Source organism: Schistocerca serialis, chromosome 12, assembly GCF_023864345.2.
Source record: "Schistocerca serialis cubense isolate TAMUIC-IGC-003099 chromosome 12, iqSchSeri2.2, whole genome shotgun sequence".
In the NCBI taxonomy this organism is placed as follows: domain Eukaryota; kingdom Metazoa; phylum Arthropoda; class Insecta; order Orthoptera; family Acrididae; genus Schistocerca; species Schistocerca serialis.
The window spans coordinates 9,350,565-9,374,685 of record NC_064649.1 but is presented as its reverse complement, the minus strand read 5'-3'; the positions used below and the strand labels follow the sequence as shown (position 1 = coordinate 9,374,685).

The window sequence follows — 24,121 nt, the reverse complement described above, 5'->3', positions numbered from 1 at the left end:
CGTTCCTTTTCCTTGTATCTTCTGCCTTCGGTAGCAAAAATTACAGCCAAACACGATGTATTGATCGTTATGTCAAAGCTTTAAAGATATCGTAGTTACTCGTACATCAATTTTTTCGCATAAACGAGTGTTTAATCAGTAAATAGGCAGCTGTTTACACGTCCTTTGCGCTCGCCGCCGTATTACTATTCTAAACGGCTGGCGTCAGTGACACCAGCGATACTGTACACACTATACAGCATTGCCACTCAGTCCAGTAACGTGTGTCCGTGGTGTACGCTACCCCGTGCTCTGCGTTGGCTGGTGGCACTCGGCGCCCCACACCCTCCGTCGCGGCGCTCGGGGTCGCAGCACAAAGCGGAAGCGTCCTAGTGTTTATTATATACTTCTTAAGCCAGGCAGTTGTTAGTTTTATTGACTGATATCACTCTAGCATTTGTAGACATAGAGAAAGCTTTTGACGATGTTGACTGGAATACTCTCTTTCAAATAGGTGGCAGGGGTAAAATACAGGGAGCGAAAGGCTATTTACAATTTGTACAGAAACCAGATGGCAGTTATAAGAGTCGAGGGACATGAAAGGGAAGCAGAGGTTGGGAAGGGAGTGAGACAGGGTTGCAGCCTCTCCCCGATGCTATTCAATATGTATATTAAGCAAGCAGTAAAGGAAACAATAGTTCGGAGTAGGTATTAAAATCCATGGAGAAGAAATAAAAACTTTGAGGTTTACCGATGGCACTGTAGTTCTGTCAGAGACAGCAAAGGACTTTGAAGAGCAGTTGAACGGAGTGGACAATGTCTTGAAAGCAGGGTATAAGATGAACATCAACAAAAGCAAAACGAGGATAAGGGAATGTAGTCGAATTAAGTCGGGTGATGCTGAGGGAATTAGATTAGGAAATGAGACTCTTAAAGTAGTAAAGGAGTTTTGCTATTTGGGGAGCAAAATAACTGATGATGGTCGAAGTAAAGAGGACATAAAATGTAGACTGGCAATGGGAAGGAAAGTGTTTGTGAAGAAGAGAAATTTGTTAACATCGAGTGTAGATTTAAGTGTCAGGAAGTCAGAATGCTGAAGATTAGATGGGTAGATCACATAACTAATGAGGAGGTATTGAATAGGATTGGGGCACAACTTGGGGCACAACTTGGCTAGAAGAAGGGATGGGTTGGTAGGGCATATTCTGAGGCAACAAGGGATCACGAATTTAGTATTCGAGGGCAACATGGAGGGTAAAAATCATAGAGGGAGACCAAGAGATGAATACACCAAGCAGATTCAGAGGGATGTAGGTTGCAGTAGGTACTGGGAGATGAAGAATCTTGCACAGGATAGAGTAGCATGGAGAGCTGCATCAAACCAGTCTCAGGACTGAAGACCACAACAACATCACTCTGGCATCGACTTTTGTTTTACCGCCCGTACCTGTTTTCTAAAATTGTTTTTTTGATTTCTCATGTGTACTACTGTGTCTCTAAAATATTGTTATCTTCGGTCTCTTGTTTATCACACCTAATGATGGGCATGTAATCCCCCGAACCCAGTCGTTGTCTAAGTACTGAAAAATAAAAAAAAGAAACTTACAACTGAAGCGGTATTTTCGACCTTTAGAAGCAGAAGAGATATGTTTCACAAAAGCGAAGATGGACAAGTGCTCCAAGCTCTTATGGTACGCATTTAAGAGCCTTTTCTGCTTCAAATGATGGTTCCTGTCATATCCCTGAATATTGACCGTTTTTCCTGGAACAGCTTGTACGTGTTGTGTATATATATCTGTATCACTTATTACTGATCTTTCGCTCAGTTAGCTGTGAGGGTGCAGATGAATAAGTCGGGAAATAAAACAGCCCGTGGTGATGACCAATGGTCAATAAACAAGTGTTGCATAATTAATTAAGAAAACAAATCGCTCGAATGAATATGTGGACTATCTGAGTATTATTTCTACAAACATATTTAATAAAAATCGAAACCTGTCAGAAGACGACTGTATAAAGTAACTGAAATACGAATAATTATCATAGCAGTTGCGCGGTTCATGATAGAACACAAAGTGCCCGTTACAAACGTTTCACTGAGGCAGCCGTGTTTCATCCTCAGGATCTGCGGGCCCTCGGCCGTGACGTACGCCTACCTGGGCGAGTTCCACGCCTACAAGACGCGCACCCAGAGCATGGTCTACGCCTGCATCTTCATCGCTTTCGCCATCATAGCGCAGCCTGGTGAGTTCTCTCAGCCACTCCCCTAAGATCCTTCAGCCTCTTGTAATCATCGTTGCTAAGGTGTGGGAGTGTTTCAGTGAGTGTTTCTTTTACATTCTAATCGTTCCGCAGACGAAACAAAGGCACATCCTAGTTATGCAGGGGATCTCAAATTGATCCCACATTTCTGGATTTCCAGTAGGCTTTCGATGCCGTTGCTCACAAGCGGCTTCTAATTAGGAGTCTGGCCACCAAGAGCTGTTGCAGGACGATTGATTCACGGATCAAGTTTTATGGCTCCTTCCGTGTATAGCGATTTTACGACTATGACGAGTGGAGCCTGAAGATGCCGAAACTTGTAGCACATAGAAGTTCATAAAATAAAATAAACTTCTACAAATCATACGGCTTTTGGTAAATTACTGCATCAAGAAGTTCATGTCAGCCGTCGTCCGACGATCCATAATGGATCAATGAAGATATTTAAAATGGTTTTATCATTCCACATATGAAGAAAACAATGGAAAATACCATGGTGCGGGGTTCACCATGGGTGGGAGATATTTCTTTAGCTGTGGGAAGTTCCTCTGCACCAGATCAGTCTAAGCCCCTACCAGTTCTTCCTGGCCACTGGGACTGAGTCCAGTTCCATTACAGTGAGTTCTGGCCACAGCCCACCACTGTCTACCATCTCTCGCCTGGTTGGTCACTCAGCAGCCTTTGATGGAGAATCTTTCTGCAGCTGTGGGAAATCCCTCTGCACCAGAAAAGTCTAAGCCCCTGTTAGCGAGATTTGGCCACAGCCCGCCACTGTGCGCCCTGTTGCAGGCCTCGCCTGGCTGGTGATCCCGCAGCCGTGGGAGGTGCCGCTGGGGGGCATCGTGCTGCGCTCGTGGCGGGTCTTCCTGATCCTGGGCGCCGTGCCCAGCGCCGCCACCTTCCTGGGGCTGTACTTCCTGCTGCCCGAGAGCCCCAAGTTCCTGCTGGCCGTGGGCAGGCACGAAGAGGCGCTCGACGTGCTGCGCAGGATGTTCGCCGCCAACAGCGGGCTGCCCCCTGACAAGTACCCGGTAAGTGGGACTGCCGGCGGTGGGTGCACTGCGAGGTACAGGGCTCTAGAGGAGCGGGCCGCACACAGGCTAGAGGGCCAAAGTGCTCAGCCTCGCCGCCCACTCGGCCCACCGCCCCCGTCTGCGTGCGAGGAGGAGGAGGAGCAGGGGAAAACTGCGAAAATGGCAGTGCAGTGGCACTGCGTAATACTTGCTTTTGAGTGGTGACTGTGCAGATAAGCGAGACTAACACGTGCATTTAAGATGTAGTTACATCTTAATAGCATGTACTACTCTTGTTTATCTGCTCTGGGCTGCCTTATGGGTAGACGGAAGGCAAGTGTGCTTCAAAATATTTGAACTGGGTGCTCTTTCCTGCGTGAAACAGTTTTTGTTTTATATATAGTACTGGCCATTAAAATTGCTACACCAAGAAGAACTGCAGATCATAAACGGGTATTCATTGGACAAATATATTATACTACAACTGACATGTGATTGCATTTTCACGCAATTTGGGTGCATAGATCCTGAGAAATCAGTACCCAGAACAACCACCTCTGGCCGTAATAACGGCTTCATACGCCTGGACATTGAGTCAAACAGAGCTTGGATGGCGTATACAGGTACAGCTGCCCATGCAGCTTCAACACGATACCACACTTCATCAAGAGTACCGACTGGCTTATTGTGACGAGCCAGTTGCTCGGCCACCATTGACCAGACAGTTTCAATTGGTGAGAGATTTGGAGAATGTGCTGGTCAGGGCAACAGTCGAACGTTTTTTGTATCCAGAAAGGCCTGTACAGGAACTGCAACATGTGGTCGTGCATTATCCTGCTGAAATGTAGTGTTTCGCAAGGATCGAATGAAGGATAGAGCCACGGGTCGTAACACATCTGAAATGTACCGTCCGCTGTTCAAAGTGCCGTCAGTGGGAACAAGAGGTGACCGAGTCGTGTAACCAATGGCACCCCATACCATCATGCCGGGTGGTACGCCAGTATGGCAATGACGGATACACGCTCCCAATCATATCTTTTATAGCGCAGTGTGTTTGTAAGCTGGGTTTCTAGCTGCTGAGTACTTTCTGTTCTAAATTGACGAAGTTGGCTCTAAGCACTATGGGACTTAACATCTGAGGTCATCAGTCCCCAGAACTTAGTACTACTTAAACCTAACTAACCTAAGGACATCACACACATCCATGCCCGAGGCAGGATTCGAACCTGCGACCGTAGCATCTGTTCTAAATGGTTTATGAAAATATCGGCTATTGCGCCATATGTGTATGAATTACAAGAATACGTGTCTGTTCTTTCAGACATGTCCGAAAGAACAGCCATCACGCATTCATGTAATTGATTTACCTGGACTGCGATTGTACCGATTAATAACAATTTTTCTCTGAGGTGGTGCCATGAGACATTTAGTGCTGAATTGTCTCTGACTTGTAGCAGCGGACTTGGATTCATGAATCCGTAAACAACACTGCGCGCTCTCTGCACTATTATACGGCTCCGTGATGACTGTTGGAATAACTCAGTGGCGCATGCCACCCAGCGGGAACGTGGGGAACTAGGGAAACTACCAGTGTTAGGCGGTAAATAAAAAAAACTCGAAGATACACCGCGTTCAGTGCTACATCAAACATTTCTGTAAATTATTTGTCCTTTTCACAATTAAAGGCTATTTTTGGACAACTAATTTATAAATACCTGTACAACGTTTTTAAATCGGATTAATAAAATATACAGTAATTACACCTACGTAAAGATTCCTAACCCCATACAAACACTCCTGAAAATTTGTTGTTGTGAATTTTTAATAGGTATGAAAGTACTTGCAAAATTTAAAACGGGAAGCATAGGGCATATGTAATAACGTGAACTGTTGATGTGTCATTCAGGAAGTGATGTAATAATAAGGAGGTGAACTAGTCGTCACAAATCAGTTATGTACCACATGCCCTGAACACTTTGGTTTTAAGCCTTACAAGTATTTTCATAACTATTAAAAATTCACAATGACAAATATTCGGGAATGTCTGTATGGGCTTAGGATTCTGTATGCGACTAAGAGAAACTGTTTTATACTGTTTAGTCCGATAAACTAGTATATTCAAAATTCATTTTTATTAAATAATTATTTTCTGTTTTTTATTCTTGTGTGGTGAAATATTTCGGTCAATTTTTAACAGTTTTACTGTATTACAACAGAGACACGTGGTAAATTTCATGTTTATTTCAGTTTCTATTCACTTCCCTCAACCAATATGTTGCCTCCTCCTACGTATGTAACGCGAAAAGACCGTGGAAGTAAAAGTTAGAGAGAGGTTCTGACTCACACGGGGGCTTATCAGCAGACGTTCGTAATGCAAACCTACGCGGTTGAAAGAGGAAAACGGGGAAATGGCAGTGCTAAAAGTACCCTCCGCCACACACCAGACACGCAACCGATTTAATATTGTATTGTTATCTAGCGCTGAGCTATGACTGAAATTCCAAGTCTCTACCTCATCGGCGAATTAGTTAAAAATTAACTAGCTGACCTGTCCGAATAATTCACACTCCGACCCAATTATATAGTATTATGGTATGAGACCAAGACGCTGCTGTGTCCGATTGTATTTTTGTTACAATGGACCTATTTCGACGTGACTGCCATCGTCACGTTGTCAGTGGAAATACCTATTAGGTACTATCCTAATTAGTCATCGATAGGTAACATAGCAGTGGAGAAATAAATAAATGGAAGTATTTGTTAATAAAGGATACTATGTTTTGAATAGTAGTAACAAATATTAGACACATTGTTAGAAAATGGATATCATTATATACAATACACTTAATGGTAGAACATATGAGAAGCAGATATTATATTTGTCAGCTTAATTTTATTTCTTAAAAGTTTTTTACTTACAAAATTTCTCTGAAAAGAATTTTAACACTTATAATGTGATCATCGTTTAGTTTTCAGCTGCGTGTGTCTTTAGCACAAACATAAATATCTTTGGATGTGCAAACTCGTGAAAATGCGTTGTATAACTGTCCATGTGAAGGAACAGGTTGTGGTAAATACAATCTTGCCTTTAAAACGTTTCACCTTACGCTTTATTAACGGTCATAGCGAGGGCTAGTTCTATTGGACTTATTGTCCTGTCATCTGGAAAGGCACGGTTGGATGAGTAGGTGTGAGGTTGATGCGAATTATGAACACCATCTTATCGGAGCCGGTGAATTTAGCGGTGACGATGGACTCGCCGAAGTTACCACTAATCTAACACCTTAAATGTATCCCAAACTAACGTTAGGATTTCAAATTAACGTAATAATAATCTTTTTCTCAAAAAGCAATTAATAAGGTCAGAAACCAGAAGGCTTTAAAGAGTTCAAAAATTCTAGTGGGTACACTTCAAAGTTGCTTATTTCTTCAAGTTGGGCAGAATCAGAAGTGAGGTAAATCTTTTCTCCTCCAGGTAACAAAGTGGGAATGACATATGCAATTAAATGTTGAACAGCCATCATTTTTTGGCCATAGAATCGCCGTTGAACAGAACTGTGAAACATTATGTCCATTGATTTCTGTGGCGTTGAACATGACTGTAATAGAACCATTGTAATTACAACACATTGTTTAGGAATTCTGATGCAGATTAATGGTACTGAGTTTAGAAGTGTAACGTAACGTTAGAAACACTGTAAAGTAATGAAGAATTAAATTATAAAAATAAGTATGTAGTCCAATAGTACAGAGATTAGAAGTGGTGTAACGCAATGGGCAAACGCTGTAATGCGATGGTGAATTAAAAGATAAGTAAATGAAGTTGTAAATTAAGCTATAAAAGTAAACGGTACTTTCCTGTGATGATGTACGTTGATGTAATTCAGTTTATTCGTGCAGTACACACCGCTTGCTTTAAAGGAAGTAAAGAACTCCAATTGCCGCTGTGCGTAATAGCAAAATTAAATAGTCAACAGATGGCGTCTTATAAATTCTTTACAGTGACGTGTATAACTGAAATCGCGTGATAGAATACACTTGCGTAACGAAACTAAACAACTGCAACAGCTGTCGTACGTGTTATTTAAACAGATTGACAATACCAGAATGTGATTTTTAGTCTGCAGCGGAGTGTGCGCTGATATGCAACTTCCTGGCAGATTAAAACTGTGTGCCCGACCGAGACCAGAACTCGGGACCTTTGCCTTTCGCGGGCAAGTGCTCTACCATCTGAGCTACCGAAGCACGACTCACGCCCGCTCCTCACAGCTTTACTTTTGCCAGTATCTCGTCTCCTACCTTCCAAGCTGTACAGAAGCTCTTCTGCGAACCTTGCAGTGAGTCGTGCTTCGGTAGCTCAGATGATAGAGCACTTGACCGCAAAAGGCAAAGGTCCCGAGTTCGAGTCATGGTCGGGCACACAGTTTTAATTTGCCAGGAAGTTTCATATTAGCGCACACTCCGCTGCAGAGTGAAAATCTCATTCTGGAAACATCCCCCAGTCTCTGCAATATCCTTTCTTTCAGGAGTGCTAGTTCTGTAAGGTTCGCAGAAGAGATTCTGTAAAGTTTGGGAGGTAGGCGACGAGATACTGGCAGAAGTAAAGCTGTGAGGACCACCATGAGTCGTACTTTGGTAGCTCAGATGGTAGAGCACTTGCCCGCGAAAGGCAAAGGTCCCGAGTTCGAGTCTCGGTCGGGCGCACAGTTTTAATCTGACAGGAAGTTTCAGATTGACAATAAATGGCACCTTGTAAATTGGATTTATAAAAATGTCAACATAAAGATTTTTAACGAAGACAATAACTTTAAACTAATTGCTCATGTTTTGTCATTAGTGCTGAACGGACTCTGCAAACAGTTCACGTGGCGTTTTTTTGTGTAAATAAGTAATTACTTCCAGTTTTCTGTGATCTGCGTTTCCTTTCATCTGGTGTGGAAGTCGCACCACCCCTCTATTTCTCTAACAAATGCACAATTTTGTATTCAGAACATTTTCACACTGTTCACCATGTGTCTCCTTCTTTTTTGTGGTGTACCGTTATTCTTTTGGCACTAGACATAGCTATTTGTTCCAACACTGTGCTTTTAATAACGTAAATATTATGACTTTGTGCTTCCTCGTCTTTGGTTTGTTTACCTACATGTTGTCAACCTAACGGAGTACATGTTCAGAACCAACTTCTATCATTATGTTTATATCAGTGTATGTGTGTGCATGTGCTTTTTTAAATTGTGTGTGTGTGTGTGTGTGGCGGTGGTGGGGAGGGGGCTGTTTTTGTTTTTGTACTGTGAGGAGGGGGAGGGGGGGTTGGTGGTTAGAGTTGTAGTGTGTTGAATATGAATGTAATAGCTGCTAGAGTGTGGTTGAAAGCTTTGGTGACAGCTGATTTGAGTTTTGATTTCAGTGTTCTGTGGAGGGATTCATGGAGAAGTTATTATTATATTGGGTGATATTATTATTATTATTATTATTATACTAATCGTCCTTGGGAGCGTTCTTCCATTATTTCATCTAGTAGTGTAAAGAATGAGTTGTTTGACGTGAGTACTTGATCATTCAGAGTGTGAAAAAGTTCGGAATACAAAATTGTGCCTATGTTCGGAAATAAAGCGGTAGTGCGACCTCCAGACCAGATGAAAGGAAAAGCAGATCACAGCAAACTGTGAGCAGTTACTTATTTACATAAAAAATCCCGACGTGAAGCGTTTGATAACCTAAAAATAATAAAACTGTATCGTTATAGATCCCACAGAACATGCCTTAGAGCAGGAAAAAGACGAAACGCGTCTGGAGAAAATAAACTGATTTGCAACAAGAAAAGGCGGTTTTATTTAAAAAAGCAATATTCTGTGCTTGCTGCGGAGGAAGGCCACGCAAACAAGCTGAGAAGTAATATATATGATCGTGATTTGTACCGCATAGACAGACAAGGAAGCGAACTAATGAAGACGTGGTAAGATGTGGTCGAGTGAAGGGTCACCTCTCTGCCTGGTGTGCTCAGGTGAGGGCGCTCGAGGTGGACCCGACGTCATCGCCATCGTCAGCGGGCGTCGACGCCAAGTCCCCGCTGGCCGTCGCCCGCCACATGTGGAGGCAGACCGCGCCGCTGTTCAAACCGCCGTACCTGCTCTACACGCTGCTGGCATGCGTCATACAGTTCGGCCTCTACGCCAGGTACACCCCCTCTGTCTTACCATACGTGATGGCTGTTTCCAGAGGAACCCTGCAACGCACAACCCACTGTCTTGGCAATGACAAGTGCCATCGTGGTAGTCACCAGTGCTGAGCGAGGTGGGCTGATTGTAATTTGTGCTTTTTCAAGCTACGAGATGCTACCTGATGGTACGTTGCACCAACCTTGCCCAAAAGCGAAATAAGTATGATCATTCCTTTACTGAAATGCGCAAGTAAAAAAAAATATATGGGCTTCGATAAACATGTCTAGCGAGCTGTATGCTAATCTAGCATATCTGGTAGTCATTGGTAATAGAAATAATTCAAATGAGCTATTATTTACATAATACTACATTCATCTTTACTGTTCATCTCAGTTGAAAAGTTCCTCCCTATCCAGGGAGTACAACGGGTTTCATTTACAGAGACGACAGAACACGTTGACTCGCAATTTACACCTCCTGACACTTACAAGGCCCCGGGAGTAGACAAAATTCCATTAGAACTACTGATAGCCTTGGGAGAACCAGCCCTGACAAAACTCTACCATCTGGTGAGAAAGATGTATGACACGCGAAATAACCTCAGACTTAAAGAAGAATATAATAATTCCAGTCACAAAGAAAGCAGGTGTTGACAGGTGTGAAAATTACCGAACTATCAGTTTAATAAGTCACGGCTGCAAAATACTAACAAGAATTCTTTTCAGACGAATGCAAAAACAAGTAGAAGCCGACCTCGGGCAAGATCAGTTTGGATTCCGTAGAAATGTTGCAACACGTGAGGTAATACTGACCCTACGACTTACCTTAGATTAAAGAAAGGCAAACATACTTTTCTAGCATTTGTAGACTTAGAGAAAGCTTTTGACAATGTTGGCTGGAATACTCTCTTTCAAATTCTGAAGGTGGAAGGGGTAAAATACAGGGAGCGAAAGGCTATTTACAATTTGTACAGAAACCAGATGGCAGTTATAAGAGTCGAGGGACATGAAAGGGAAGCAGTGTTTGGGAAGGGAGTGAGACAGGGTTGTAGCCTATCCCCGACGTTATTCAATCTGTATATTGTACATTGGAATAGGAATTAAAATCCATAGAGAAGAAATAAAAACTTTGAGGTTCGCCGATGACATTGTAATTCTGTCAGAGACAGCAAGGGACCTGGATGATCAGTTGAATGGAATGGACAGTGTCTTGAAAGCAGGATATAAGATGAACATCAACAAAAGCAAAACGAGGATAATGGAATGTAGTCGAATTAATTCGGGTGATGCTGAGGGAAATAGATTAGGAAATGAGACACTTAAAGTAGTACATGTGTTTTGCTATTTGGGGAGCAAAATAACTAATGATGGTCGGAGTAGAGAGGGCATAAAATGTTGACCGGCAATGGCAAGGAAAGCGTTTCTGAAGAAGAGAAATTTGTTAACATCGAGTATAGATTTAAGTGTCAGGAAGTATTTGTATGGAGTGTAGCCATGTACGGAAGTGAAACATGAATGATAAATAATTTGGACAAGAAGAGAATGAAAGCTTTCGAAATGTGGTGCTACAGAAGAATGCTGAAGATTAGATGGGTAGATCACATAACTAATGAGGAGGTATTGAATAGAATTGGGGAGAAGAGAAATTTGTGGCACAACTTGACAAGAAGAAGGGACCGGTTGGTAGGACATGTTCTGAGGCATCAACGGATTACCAATTTTGTACTGGAGGACAGCGTGTAGGGTAAAAATCGTAGAGGGAGACCAAAAGATGAATACACTAAGCAGATTCAGAAGACTGTAGGTTGCAGTAGGTACTGGAAGATGAAGAACCTTGCACAGGATAGAGTGGCATGCAGAGCTGCATCAGACCAGTCTCTGGACTGGACACAACAACAACAACAACAACAACAACGACACTTACTAAGGATCAGAGACATTACTGCGCAATCATAGGCAATGGTGGACGACATGAAACATGGTACTTAAGTGTGAAACGTCCCCTTAATACGATTATACAGGACTGTCCTTAACCTGACACACAATATTTTTAGCGCAACGCAATCTGACTTTCAAAATTCCCTACTAAAGAATGGCCCTGACAAACATTAAACTATACCTTTCACAAATCACTTACCTCACAAAAATCTCGCATGCCATTGTTTGCCGCCTGCTCCATTTCCCTATTCACAATTACCAAATTACTACTTTGAACATCAGTTAATTCACTACTCGGCGGCGCTGATAAGCTACGCTCGTCATCACTATTATTTCTCAGTTTAGTTTGGAGCCTAGTGTTACGTTTTTCACACGCCATTATTGTCACAGTATTTCACACGACAACACAGAAAAACACAATTTGAAGATCAAAAATAAGAGAACACATTAACATAGCACTGAAAATAATATCTAGTTAATTGCAAGCGCAGCTGCGAAATACTTGGTGCAAATCTACATGCATGCCACAACTGTTTTACTATACAACAATGAAAGGCTACAACTACAAAGGAAATTCTCTCTACAATTACGCGCTAGCAATAAACAAAAGCTACACTAATTACACAAACTACAAGAAAAAAATCAGAAGATTCCAGTGAGGTATCCTGGCAGGGTCGCCATATGAAACGTCCCCTTAATACGATTATACAGGACTGTCCTTAACCTGACACACAATATTTTTAGCGCAACGCAATCTGACTTTCAAAATTCCCTACTAAAGAATGGCCCTGACAAACATTAAACTATACCTTTCACAAATCACTTACCTCACAAAAATCTTCGCTGCTCAAGCTACTGCAATACAGTGAGCGCCACTACTGCCAGCTAAATAAAAGATTCAAACTACTGAAGGCACTAACTACTGATAGGGATAGTTAGCAAATGAAAGATATTAATAGAGAACGAACAATGTATTTACCTTGATATCATCACAAGTCATAATATATATATCAGTTCATGACAAATTACAAATCTCCGCCATCTCTCTCCCCACATCCACCACTGCTGGCGGCTCACCTCCAACTGCGCAACGCTACGCGCTGTTCACAGCCAGCTGCCTAACACTACAATGGCGAGTATTACAACAATGCAAAGCAGACACAGACTGCCCACAGCACAGCCAGTGATTGTCATACAGAGGTGGCGTTACCAATAAAAAACCTAAACAGCCTACTTACATAGAGAAAACATAAACAGCCTACTTACAAGTGATAGAGATGGAGTGGTATATTTATAACTAAAAACGGCACAGATTTTACCACAAGGGATAACAGGAGAACTTACATAACGTTCATGTGTTACACAGGTCTGACTGCCTGCATTAAGGTCGATACAGTATTCTCAATACGGAATATGGCCTCCACGGGAACAGCACATTTTGCACCTGTTATTCGTACTGGGCACTAAACGGTTGATAAGTCCTTCGGAGATTTTGTCCTACTTCTATCAAGACGATCTTCAGTTCTTGCACAATTCTGTTAGGAAATGTTTGTTGAGAGGCACATCTGCCAAGAGCACCTCAGGCGTACACTGTAGTGTTTAGGTCCGGGGAGAACGCCGGCCATTCCATACGTTGATACCTTGACTTTCTGTTGTGTCCTATACGTCAGCGGTCCTCTGTGCGCAGGCGCTGTCGCCCATAAACAGAAAGTCGGAACCTAAGGAATCCCTAAACAGACGGAAATGGTACACAATGATTTGTCTGCTACATCCGTCTGCTGTAACGGTACCTCGCGCAAAGATATGCAGTGGTGTCAGGCCACTGAGTGTAATGCCTGCCCACGCCATAACGCCTAGATGTTCGTGTACATTCTGTGGCATCTACCGTGATCTCCTCTCTCTGCACACTAAATGGTGGCCAGAAACACTTGCCACAGTGAAGCGGGATTCGTCGGAGAACGTCACACTGGACCACTGTTGCAGACCTCACCCGACATGCCCTCTGCACCAACGAACTCTTTCTCAACCGTGGCGTGATCGAAGTGGGATGCATTTAATAGGCTTCCGAGCATAAAAACTAGCCTGATTTAATCGCTGCGAAATGGTTCTGGCAGAGACACGTGTACCGGTAGTGGTTGCCAGGTCTGCAGCGACCTGCCTTGGAGTGAGATACGTGTTCCCATCCACCACTAGGGCTACGTATCGGTTCTCTTTCGCATAGCATTTTCACACTGAGCGGCCTTTCTTAATCGCGAGAAGACACTCCTGGGCGCACCTGTTACTGTGGCCACATGAGTGACACTTTTACCGGCTTCGAGCCGTCCAACTGCACCCAAATGATATCTTGCAGTCGTGTTTCCGTACCCCACGGAATGTCGCATCAACCGGCTACACAACGAGCTTCGTCAGACATCATACTGCATGAACTGTCTAATGCATACACAACGTTAGATTTCCGTTTGTTATCATTGATCGGGTGCTGTAGCGATTGTCGGTTGTTCCATAGCAATTGAGGTTTTCCCTAGCAAGCATCAGTTGTTCCTTAGCAGTTGTCAAACTGTGTAGATTTACCACTCTCATGTCGTGTTAGCGGTTAGCTGCTTGTTCATCACATAAATTAACTTCTAAAATGATAAAAGTCACAACAGACTATCACATTGAAACTTCCTGGCATATCAAAACTGTGTGCCGGACCGAGACTCGAATTCCGGACCAATGTCTTTCGCCGGCAAGTGCTCTACCAACTTTTTTTTTTTTTTTTTTTTTTGTGATCTCATTTTGTTCGATATTGTTCATTGAAGTTGGCCGAGGCGGACGTCCGATGACACCCATTTAGATTTTTCGTTGAGCCATTCACTCAGTTTTTTTTGTTACAGACGGTAGCTAACCCTCTGACCGAACACGCTGAGCTACCACCAGCTGAGCTACCCAAGCACGACTCAACCCCCGTCCTCACAGCTTTACTTCTGCCAGTACCTCGTCTCCTACCTTCCGAGTTCGAGTCTCGGTCCGGCACACAGTTTTAATCTGCCAGGAAGTTTCATGTTAGGGCACACTCCGCTGCAGAGTGAAAATCTCATCCTGGAGACTTATCACATTATCAAAACACTTCACATTTTTCCACTAAACAGTATTTAACAGTCACATCATGATACTCTCGGAATGGAGCAAAAGCACTTGAGCAAAAACGTGCTATTTCGCGAGTATTTTCAGAGAACAGAATACTTACAAAGTACTTGCAATGATGCAGATGCAGGCTATGATATTTTCTTTGAGAAAAACTACATAGAACTACATTCTGGCACTTTTTTGACTGTTATTTATAACATCTGTGTGCCCGCCTCCATTGCCACACAAATTATTATGTCAACATCAAGTTTTCATATGAATGAAAATTTAGAGAAAATTGTAAGCTTTATGAGTAGACAAATCCAAGAATCAAAATAGTTGTAACAGATACCTTAAACAACCATGAATAGAAATTGAAGTTTCAGGAACATGATTGCCGGCCGTTGTGGCCTTGCGGTTCTAGGCGATTCAGTCTGGAACTGCGTGACCGCTACGGTCGCAGATTCGTATCCTGCCTCGGGCATGGATGTGTGTGATGTCCTTAGGTTAGTTCGGTTTAAGTAGTTCTAAGTTCTAGGGGACTGATGACCTCAGATGTTAGGTCCCATACTGCTTAGAGCCATTTGAACCAGGAACATGACATATGTAAAATATTCTGACTTCGTACCATACCTACGTCTACATATGCGTCTACGTGATTACTCTGCTGTTCACAATAAAGTGCCTGGCAGAGGGTTCAATGAACCACCTTCAAGCTGTATCTCTACCGTTCCACTCTCGAATGGCGCGAGCCCTGATTTCTCTTATTTTATCGTGATGATCACTTCTCCCTATGTAAGTGGGTGCCAGCAGAATGGTTTCACAATTGGAGGAGAAAACTGGTGATTGAAATTTCATAAGAAGATCCTGTCGCAACGAAAAACGCCTATGTGTTAATGGTTGCCACTCCAATTCACGTATCATGTCTGCGGCACATCTCCCCTATTTCACGATAAAAAAACGAGCCGCCCTTCTCTGTACTTTATCGATGTCATCCGTCAGTACCACCTGATGCGGATCCCACACCGCACAGCAGTACTCCAGAATGGGGCGTACAAGCGTGGTGTAAGCAGTCTCTTTAGTAGACCTGTCGCACCTTCTAAGTGTTCTGCCAATGAATCGCAGTCTTTGGTTTGCTTTACCCACAACATTATCTATGTGATAGTTCCAATTTAGGTTATTTGTAATTGTAATACCTAAGTATTTAGTTGAATTTTACAGCCTTCAGATTTCTGTCACTTATTGTGTAATCGAAATTTAGCGGATTTCTTTTAGTATTCATGTGAATAACTTCACACTTTTCCTTATTCAGGGTCAATTGTCACTTTTCACACCATACAGATATCTTACCTAAATCATTTTGAAATTCGTTTTGGCCATCTGATGACTTTACAAGACGGTAAATGGCAGCATCATCTGCAAACATTCTAAGACGGCTACTGAGATTGTCTCCTATGCCGTTAATATAGATCAGGAACAATAGAGGGCCTATAACACTTCCTTGGGGAACGTCGGGTACTGCTTCTGTTTCACTCGATGACTTTACGTCCATTACTACGAATTGTGACCTTTCTGGCAGGAAATCACGAATCCAGTCGCACAACTGAGGCGATATTCCATAGGCACACAGTTTGGTTAGAAGATGTTTATGGGGAATGGTGTCGAAAGCCTTCTGGAAATCTAAAAATATGGAATCAATTTGACGTCCCCTGTCGACAGCACTCATTAATTCATGATATAAAGAGCTAGTTGTGTTTCACAACAACGATGTTTTCTGAATCCGTGTCAATAAATCGTTTTCATCGAGGTACTTGTTTTTTGTAGAAAGATGACTATTTATCCAATGAATAATACGTTACAGTCTGGTGCAGCTTAAATAAAATTTTAATATCTTTAAGCACATGCATTTGTTATTACTTAAATGACATCAGTGACGGCAAATTACGTTATTTTCGGTTACTATTTCTCGTCGAAATTAGGTTTGTATCTACCTTTTTTCTGTTTTATAGTGATATGGTGAAAGTGTTTTTGAGATCTTATGTATAGGAGCTGTAACTTGAGGAAAAGTTCTCGTCATTTATAAACAAATTAGGAAATATGTAGTAGTTGAAAATGCTCCAGGGTATCTCGAATTTCCACTAAAACCACGTGCTGAATATTGTAAAACTGAGATGACATCAAACATTTCACAGGCAAAAGTGGTTCGAACGATCCATTTTGTCTAATTGACACGAATCGTCGTTTTCTACAAGGCAGAACTGTCGAAAACCCCCAGTATTGGTTTGAACACCACAACAGTTTACAAGGCATGCTGGCACTGGCAAAGCCCTCACCTTCCTCCGACCTTGAACTGACCTACCCGACAAGTCACAGCGGGCTCTGCAGGTTAACGTGGGTATTTATTTATTTACCTTTAGCTATATGTGCGACCCGTGGATCAGGCTTGCTACAGTGTGCCAGAAGTCAGCCTTGAAAACTACAGTGCGCGTTCTCAGCCAAAAATACGACTGTATGCTAATTTCTTAAGTTTTCTTTCTTACAGGCATACAGTGATTTATGCATACCGTAACTATGTTTAATGCCCCTCTCCTTCTCTCAAAGAAACACGAAAGTTCTTCTATGGGTGGGAAGAATTGTCAAGCTGATGCGATTTCAGCTTACATTTTAAGTTAATTTTACTGTATATTAGATTCTTTACATCACTAGCTAGGTGGCCACACTAAGGCTCGATGATGCGTAATGTAAATCATTCCTCTTTCTAGTGCTACAGCAGCGCGGGATTAGCCGAGCAATCTAGGGCGCTCCAGTCATGGACTGTGCGGCTGGTCCCGGGGGGGTTCGAGTCCTCCCTCGGGCATGGGTGTGTGTGTTTGTCCTTAGGATAATTTAGGTTAAGTAGTGTGTAAGCTTAGGGACTAATAACCTTAGCAGTTAAGTCCCATAAGATTTCACACACATTTTTTTTCTAGTGCTAGATCTATGACTGTTACTGTTTTCAAACTGTGATTAATGAATGAGTAAATTAATGTGATACTGCCCAACTGTTTAAAACACTATCTACGAGAGGTTGTAAAAGCCCTCTTACCTACTCCTTTGAAGTAGCGTTCAGTCAACTTTTGCTGCAATCGGACAAGTGAAAGGGGTTCGTTACATCAGATACGCAGGCAGCTGTTAAAGTGAATCATGGTGTTTAAACCAGTTTGCACACTACGTGCTGTATGTGCAGGGAACAGAATTTATCGATGACAAAATTCTGTCGGGCTTCCAGCCGCGTTAGAGCGGTCTGAATTGCTCAGCCTTTCGGCCGAGTGCTGCTCGGCCATTTGCAAGTTGTCACTGTCGAATGACTGCCGCTGCCGTCCCTTCAGTGCGTCACTAGTGCTCGGTGTAAGATAATGTTCTCGTTGAGCGCTTGCCGCGACCACTTCAACGTCCGGGTTCCAAACTATGCTTAGCTGCAGACCACCGTTTTTGATTGAGGGTATTGTGAAACTTTTATCTCGAGCACTTCTTTTATTACGCTATCCCAGAATCCATTAGCCCGTGTAAATAACAGATGTCTCGCCAAAGGCAATACGGCGTCCGTTTTCTAGAGCATGTTCGGCCACGGCCGATTTCTCAGGATACCGTAGGCGGAAATATTTCTCGTGTTGTACACAGCGCCAATCTGTCGGACAAATAGCTATCCACACCTACACGGTATTTTATCTACTCCTGGCGTTCTAAGGCCTACATCGTCTTTCACAGGCCTCGTTACTTGTCGAACTCTCGCTGGGGCCCTGAAGACTGAATCGATTTTATACCATTGATGACCTGCAGCCGTCTAGAACGAAATTAGTGTTATATATTTATATCTTCAGCTGCTGACGGGCGTTGGTATATATCAACGGGGGCAGGTGAAAATGTATGCTCCGACCAAGACTCGAACCCGGGATCTCCTGCTTACATGGCAGACGCTCTATCCATCTGAGCGACACAGGGCACAGAGGATAGTGCGACTGCATGGACTATCTCGCCCTCGCCTCCCGTGAGACCCACATTCTCACCTTATATGTCCACACACTACATTCATAGTGTCCCTACCGTACCCACTCATTACTCGTGGAAGACATACTCACATGTCCGAAAGAACAGACACCGTATCCGTATAAGTATATAGTTCTGGCAATACCGGCCATGACCTTCTTCTCCCGTGCGGATGCACCCATATTACTTGAACTCTTGCGGGACTTGATAAGAATGTCTTCCACGAGTAATGAGTGTGTTGGGTAGCGGCACTACGAACTTAGTGTGTGGACATATTAGGTGAGAATGTGGGTCTCGCGGGGGGCGAGCGCGAGATAGTCCCTGCAGTCGCACTTCCCTCTGTGCCCTCGGTGGCTCAGATGGACGCCGGCACGGTAACTCAGCGTATTCGGTCAGAGGGTTAGCTGCCCTCTGTAATAAAAAAAAACTGAGTTAATGGAACAACGACGAACTGAAATGGGTGTCTTGCCACGTCCGCCCCGAGCAGATACAACGAACAAAATGACAAAATGAGATCTTTTTTTAAAAAAAAAGGATGGATAGAGCGTCTGTCAGGTGAGCAGGAGATCTCTGGTTCGAGTCCTGGTCGGCGCATACATTTTCACCTGTCCCCATTGATATATATCAATGCCCGTCAGCAGCTGAATTCTAATTTCGAATCGATTTTATGTCTTTTTTAGGAGCCGACTAATCTTTCCTGTAAGTGAGGTACAGAACGGCAAAAACACTTCTTCTTCCTCGGTGGTCTTCTGCTTGCGTTTCTTCGCCAACATGGCTTGCGAAATCTGGCGGTTGTTGTTGCTGTTTTTCTTTTATATTTTTCGTAACTGGCTCAGTCAGTTCTGAAGCTACCACCGTCTGAAACGGCTTCTGCTTGATGCATCAGGGTCCTCAAAATAGACGTTTTCTGCCAAGTGTGGTGTTAGCGAGTAGCATGTAGGTATCGGTCGGTGTGGGTGGGTTTCTGGTAAACACTGTGGAAAGGCACCCAATGTCTTTGCGGCGATTGAGGACGTCAAGGATAGGCAAGGCACCGTCTGTCTCCACCTCTGTCATGAAGTTGGTGTTGATGTGGTCCAAGAATTCTCCCAGCTCCCCACGTCCGCGAGACCAGACAACGATCTTGTCGTCGAAGTAACGATAAAAGCTACTAGGCTTTGGAGGAGCTGTTTCCAGGACGAGGCGTCTTGCCGAAGAAATGTAAGCAGAAGGTTCCGAGGAGGATACATAACAGCTTGTGTTATTGCCGTTCTGTACCTCAGTAATAGGAAAGATTAGCCGGCTCCTGAAGAGGCGTAAAATTGTTTCGATATTCAGGGCCTCAGCGAAAATTGGACAATTAACGGGGTCCGTGAAAGACGAAGTAGGTCTCAGAACGCAAGGAGTGTACAAAATACTGTGTGGGTGTGGACAGTTTTGTGGCGGACAGACTGTGTGTACTATTGAACGATGTCGTGTCGAACACGAGTTTACATCTACAGCACCCTTATGTAAATCAGCGGTAGCAGACAGTGCTCTAGGAAACGGCATTCGCCAAGACATCTGCTATTACACAGACTAACAGTATCTGGGACAGCGCCACAAAAGAAGTTATCGAGATGAAAATTTGTGAGAGCACACTCAATAAAGACGGCGGTTTGCAGCTAAGCGCGGCTTGGGACCCACCATCGGAAGGTTAAAGTGGGCGTGAAGAGCACAAAGCAAACATTACCTTATATGACGCTGGAACGAGCACCAGTGACGTCACAGAAGGCAGTGTGGCTAAGAACGGACGGCAGTGGCAATCATTCGACAGTCACCAGAGCAGCAGTCGGCCAACAGCTTGTGGATTTCAAACCACACGATGTGGCTGGAAGCCCGACAGAATTTTATCAGTATATATCACCGCGAAACTATGCATTCAGCCTCTCTGACTCCAACATCGGTCATTCCCCTTAGCAACATAAGTGACTCCCTTTCAACTATTTCATGCCCAAACATTTAAGCTATTTATTTACTTTTCTCAGAATTTCACAGGCGGGTGAGGAAGCATACAGACTATTCAGATTGCTTCAAGAATAAGTGTATGACAGACAACATTAGAGCTTCCTGTTTGCTTGTTGAGATGGGCTTCAGGTAGGGAGGAGACAGTCATAAATGGGATGACTTGCCGGTGCACAACCGATGCACACATTTACAGTGTCACTGATCTGCTTGTAGCTCCAACGGCTTCCTGATCTGGCTGCCGGAGCTGCTGAACCGCGTGGGCCAGTACCGCGACCTCTACCCAGACCAGACCGCCACTGTGTGTGACGTCATCGCCGTCATGGCCGACCAGGCGGCGTCTCCCGTGTTGTTGGGACCCTCAGAGCCCGACCACTACAGGTGACCACGCCAAGCATTCGCCAAAACTGTATCACGCTAAGGCATCCACAATTTATACGTATACATAAGTACACTGACGGGGAAAATATCGCGAGACCAAAAAATAATTGACGCAGAGCAATGAAATTTCCGGAATACATTTGTTTGGCTAAAGTATTTAAGTGATTAACACTGCAGGATCACAGTTTAACGTAACCGCGAGCTAAGCTATTGAAGTATGAAATGCTGGTACATTAATAACCGATGTAACCGCCAGACTGCTGAATGCAAGAAAGCAAACGTACATGCATTGTGTTGTACAGTGACGGAGGTCAGTTTGTGGGATGCAGTTGCGTGACTGTTGCACTTGATCGGTCAATACAACCTCGTTCAAACTCAGTGAGGTGTTATTAATCGCGCCTTTCTCGCCTTAAAGGCATTCTTGAGTAACATCAACTCACCACGTCCAAAGGTAACTAACACTCAAGATAGTTACAGCGCGTATTTAAAGCAAGCCAGATTTGCATCCTCATTACGGCGAGCGACTGGCGAGAAATATGAATAGACATCATGTTTCAGATGTAGAAACACGCCTATCAACTTTCGCTTATGTTGCACAACCCCTTCTTGGTGTTGCTATTTTCTTCCGTAAGTGTATATTTACGGAGCACATGTACAGGTGGGATAAAAACACCTGAAAACGTAGTTTCGCAAGTCTTGGTTGTAATTTAGTAACGCTAATTAGCTGTAAAAATGTGGAAAAATTGATGAAAGTTTAACTGGGGGAAAGATGAAACGATGAAGATATACCGACCGTATGAATTAACTTCGATGATAAGGTGAAGGAAGCCACCCAATACTTACTAGAGATGGGGGATCCGCTCTTTAACTAATTCATAGAGTTGAATCTTTCAAAGGAGTGAACAATCAGTGATTCAGAAAAAAAGAACGGTAGCTCCAAACGTTTCCCACGGCAGAGAGAGAGAGAGAGAGAGAGAGAGAGAGAGAGAGAGAGAGAGACGGAGCATATCAGCAGCGCCTCTGCTGCTCAGAGCACAGTGCACGCCACACAACACAGCCAGCGCCGGCCTCTGCCCTGCTTCTACCTTGGCTGCCTGCATTGTGCAGTGCCCCATTGGATTTTGTGTTTCACATATGCCGTGCCGTCTCTGTGCGTCGTCTGCCGCGTGCAGTGTCTGGCGCAGCTTAACTTAGCATCACACTCTGTCGGCGATCATTTCAGTCGCACGTCCTGCCCTCTGGGCAGTTGATTCGAGCAACAGGGCAGAGAACCACCTAGCGGATAACATAGGAACTACTTGCAACAACCTGCTCGCAAGGGAACGGACGATTTGTCTCGGAGCGGGTGAGTTCACCGCTCCCCCCACTCTTGGAACTCGCCCGCTCAACGCTCACCCCACCGTCTCGACTCTAGCCAGAGCGTTGAGCAAAGCGACTCAGGTGTCACTCTGCTCTCTGCGGTCTCAGCTCACGCAGTAATACAGCTCGCGGCTCGACCTGCTCGACTCAGCGCCTCTGCATCGGAGTTCGTCCCTACTGGATATTGTTCTTCGTAGTAATACCGCTATGTATATTACATTATTATGTTATGTATACATCAATTGTTTTTATTTTATTTTTATTTGTTTAAACTGATTAGATTAGGTTCCTGATGACTCCTCTTACTATAGGATTTTTATTATGGACACTCGAATTTTCGCTTTAATTACGAGCGAACTGATAAACGTATCGCAAAATGTGATACACCAATATTTTCCTTGTTTTATTCTATATGCAGCACTTTCGTTTTACAGTCAAATTTATATTTTTTTTTCTTATTCTGGTACGGATTTTGCGATTTCAGGCGTCTTCGGAAGGAAACGTTCACTTTAAAAATATATGGCTTTAGATGTATTTGTATGAGGTTAATGAAATTTTAATACATTATAGCCAAATATATTGTTAATGTAAATCTCAAGTTACAACATTTTCCGATCACCCAAAAAACCACGATAGTGCAAAATAAACCAATAATCAAAAACTTTGTCATATCGTGGAAATTTTAATAAACAATACAAAATTCTTACTCATTATCTGTGTTACTTCAAAATAGGATAAAATAAGATCAAAATACAGGTATATTACTGGAATAAACCAAGTTTAAAGGGCAATGTGCCTTCCATTTATTTTCTATTGTAAATGAGTGGTGAGTCATGAAAAAGAGCTAATTCATTTCAGGGAGTGAACAGTTCTGATCCAATCTCTGAAAAGAACAGTTTTACCCATCTCTAATACTTACAGTGTAAGTAGATTTAGGAAAATTGTCACTGTCATACAGAAATAATTTAGTGGGAGCAACACGTTTTCTTCAGTGCTTACAGAAACGAGATCGTTGTTGCAAGGAAGCTGAAACTGAGAAGGGCGTGAGACATGGTTGTAGCCTATCCCCTGTGTTATTCATTCTGTACATTGAGCCAGCAGTAAGTGACATCAACGGAAAATTAGGGAAACGTGTTTTTAAAGAGCAAATAAAAAAAAAACTTTAAGTTTGGCCATGAGACTGAAATTCTGACAGAAACGAGAAAGACTTGGAGGATTACATTACATGATGAACATCAACAGATGTAGAACAGGCCGGCCGGGGTGACCGAGCGGTTCTAGGCGCTACAGGCTGGAACCGCGCGACCGCTACGGTCGGAGGTTCGAATCCTGCCTCGGGCATGGATGTGTGTGATGTCCTTAGGTTAGTTAGGTTTAAGTAGTTCTAAGTTCTAGGGGACTGATTACTTCAGAAGTTAAGTCCCATAGTGCTCAGAGCCATTTGAATCATTTTTTTGAAAGATGTAGAACAGGGATAATGCTATATAGTAGTATAATATGAGGTGGTACTGGAGGATTTAGATCGCACAAGTAAATGGTATTAAAGTACAGACTACCAAAAACAAGAACAGCTCGTCTTGCCAAGAGAAAATTGTTAACATGAAATACAATCATAAGTATGAAGAAGTATTTCCTGAAAATATTTATTTGCAGTGTAGTCCTATGTTGAACTGAAACCTGGAACAAGAATGCAACTGAATCGTTTGATACGTGGCACTGCAGCACAACCATGAGGATTAGATGGCGATCATTTTTTTCTTTCGAGGATTAGGCTAATGTATGTTTCGAAGTCACAAACGAACAAAATCATTCCCCATCTTTTTCGAGGTCTTCCGATATCTCTTACCCCATTCGGCGTGTAGTTCAGGATCTCCTGGGAGATTGTGTTAATTGGTGTTCTCATAAGATGATG

At 43.2% G+C, this 24,121-nt stretch overlaps 1 protein-coding gene across 1 annotated transcript in view; it reads left to right on the top strand.

Moving 5' to 3' along the window:
• The window catches only part of LOC126428243 (synaptic vesicle glycoprotein 2A-like), a 159,828-nt gene that overhangs the window by 96,160 nt on the left and 39,547 nt on the right, over positions 1-24,121 (top strand). Inside the window, exons 5-8 of the mRNA XM_050090158.1 lie at positions 2,102-2,223; positions 3,031-3,272; positions 9,259-9,431; positions 20,686-20,850. Coding sequence (XP_049946115.1) covers positions 2,102-2,223; positions 3,031-3,272; positions 9,259-9,431; positions 20,686-20,850 — 702 coding nt within the window. The remainder of the gene's footprint in view (positions 1-2,101; positions 2,224-3,030; positions 3,273-9,258; positions 9,432-20,685; positions 20,851-24,121) is intronic.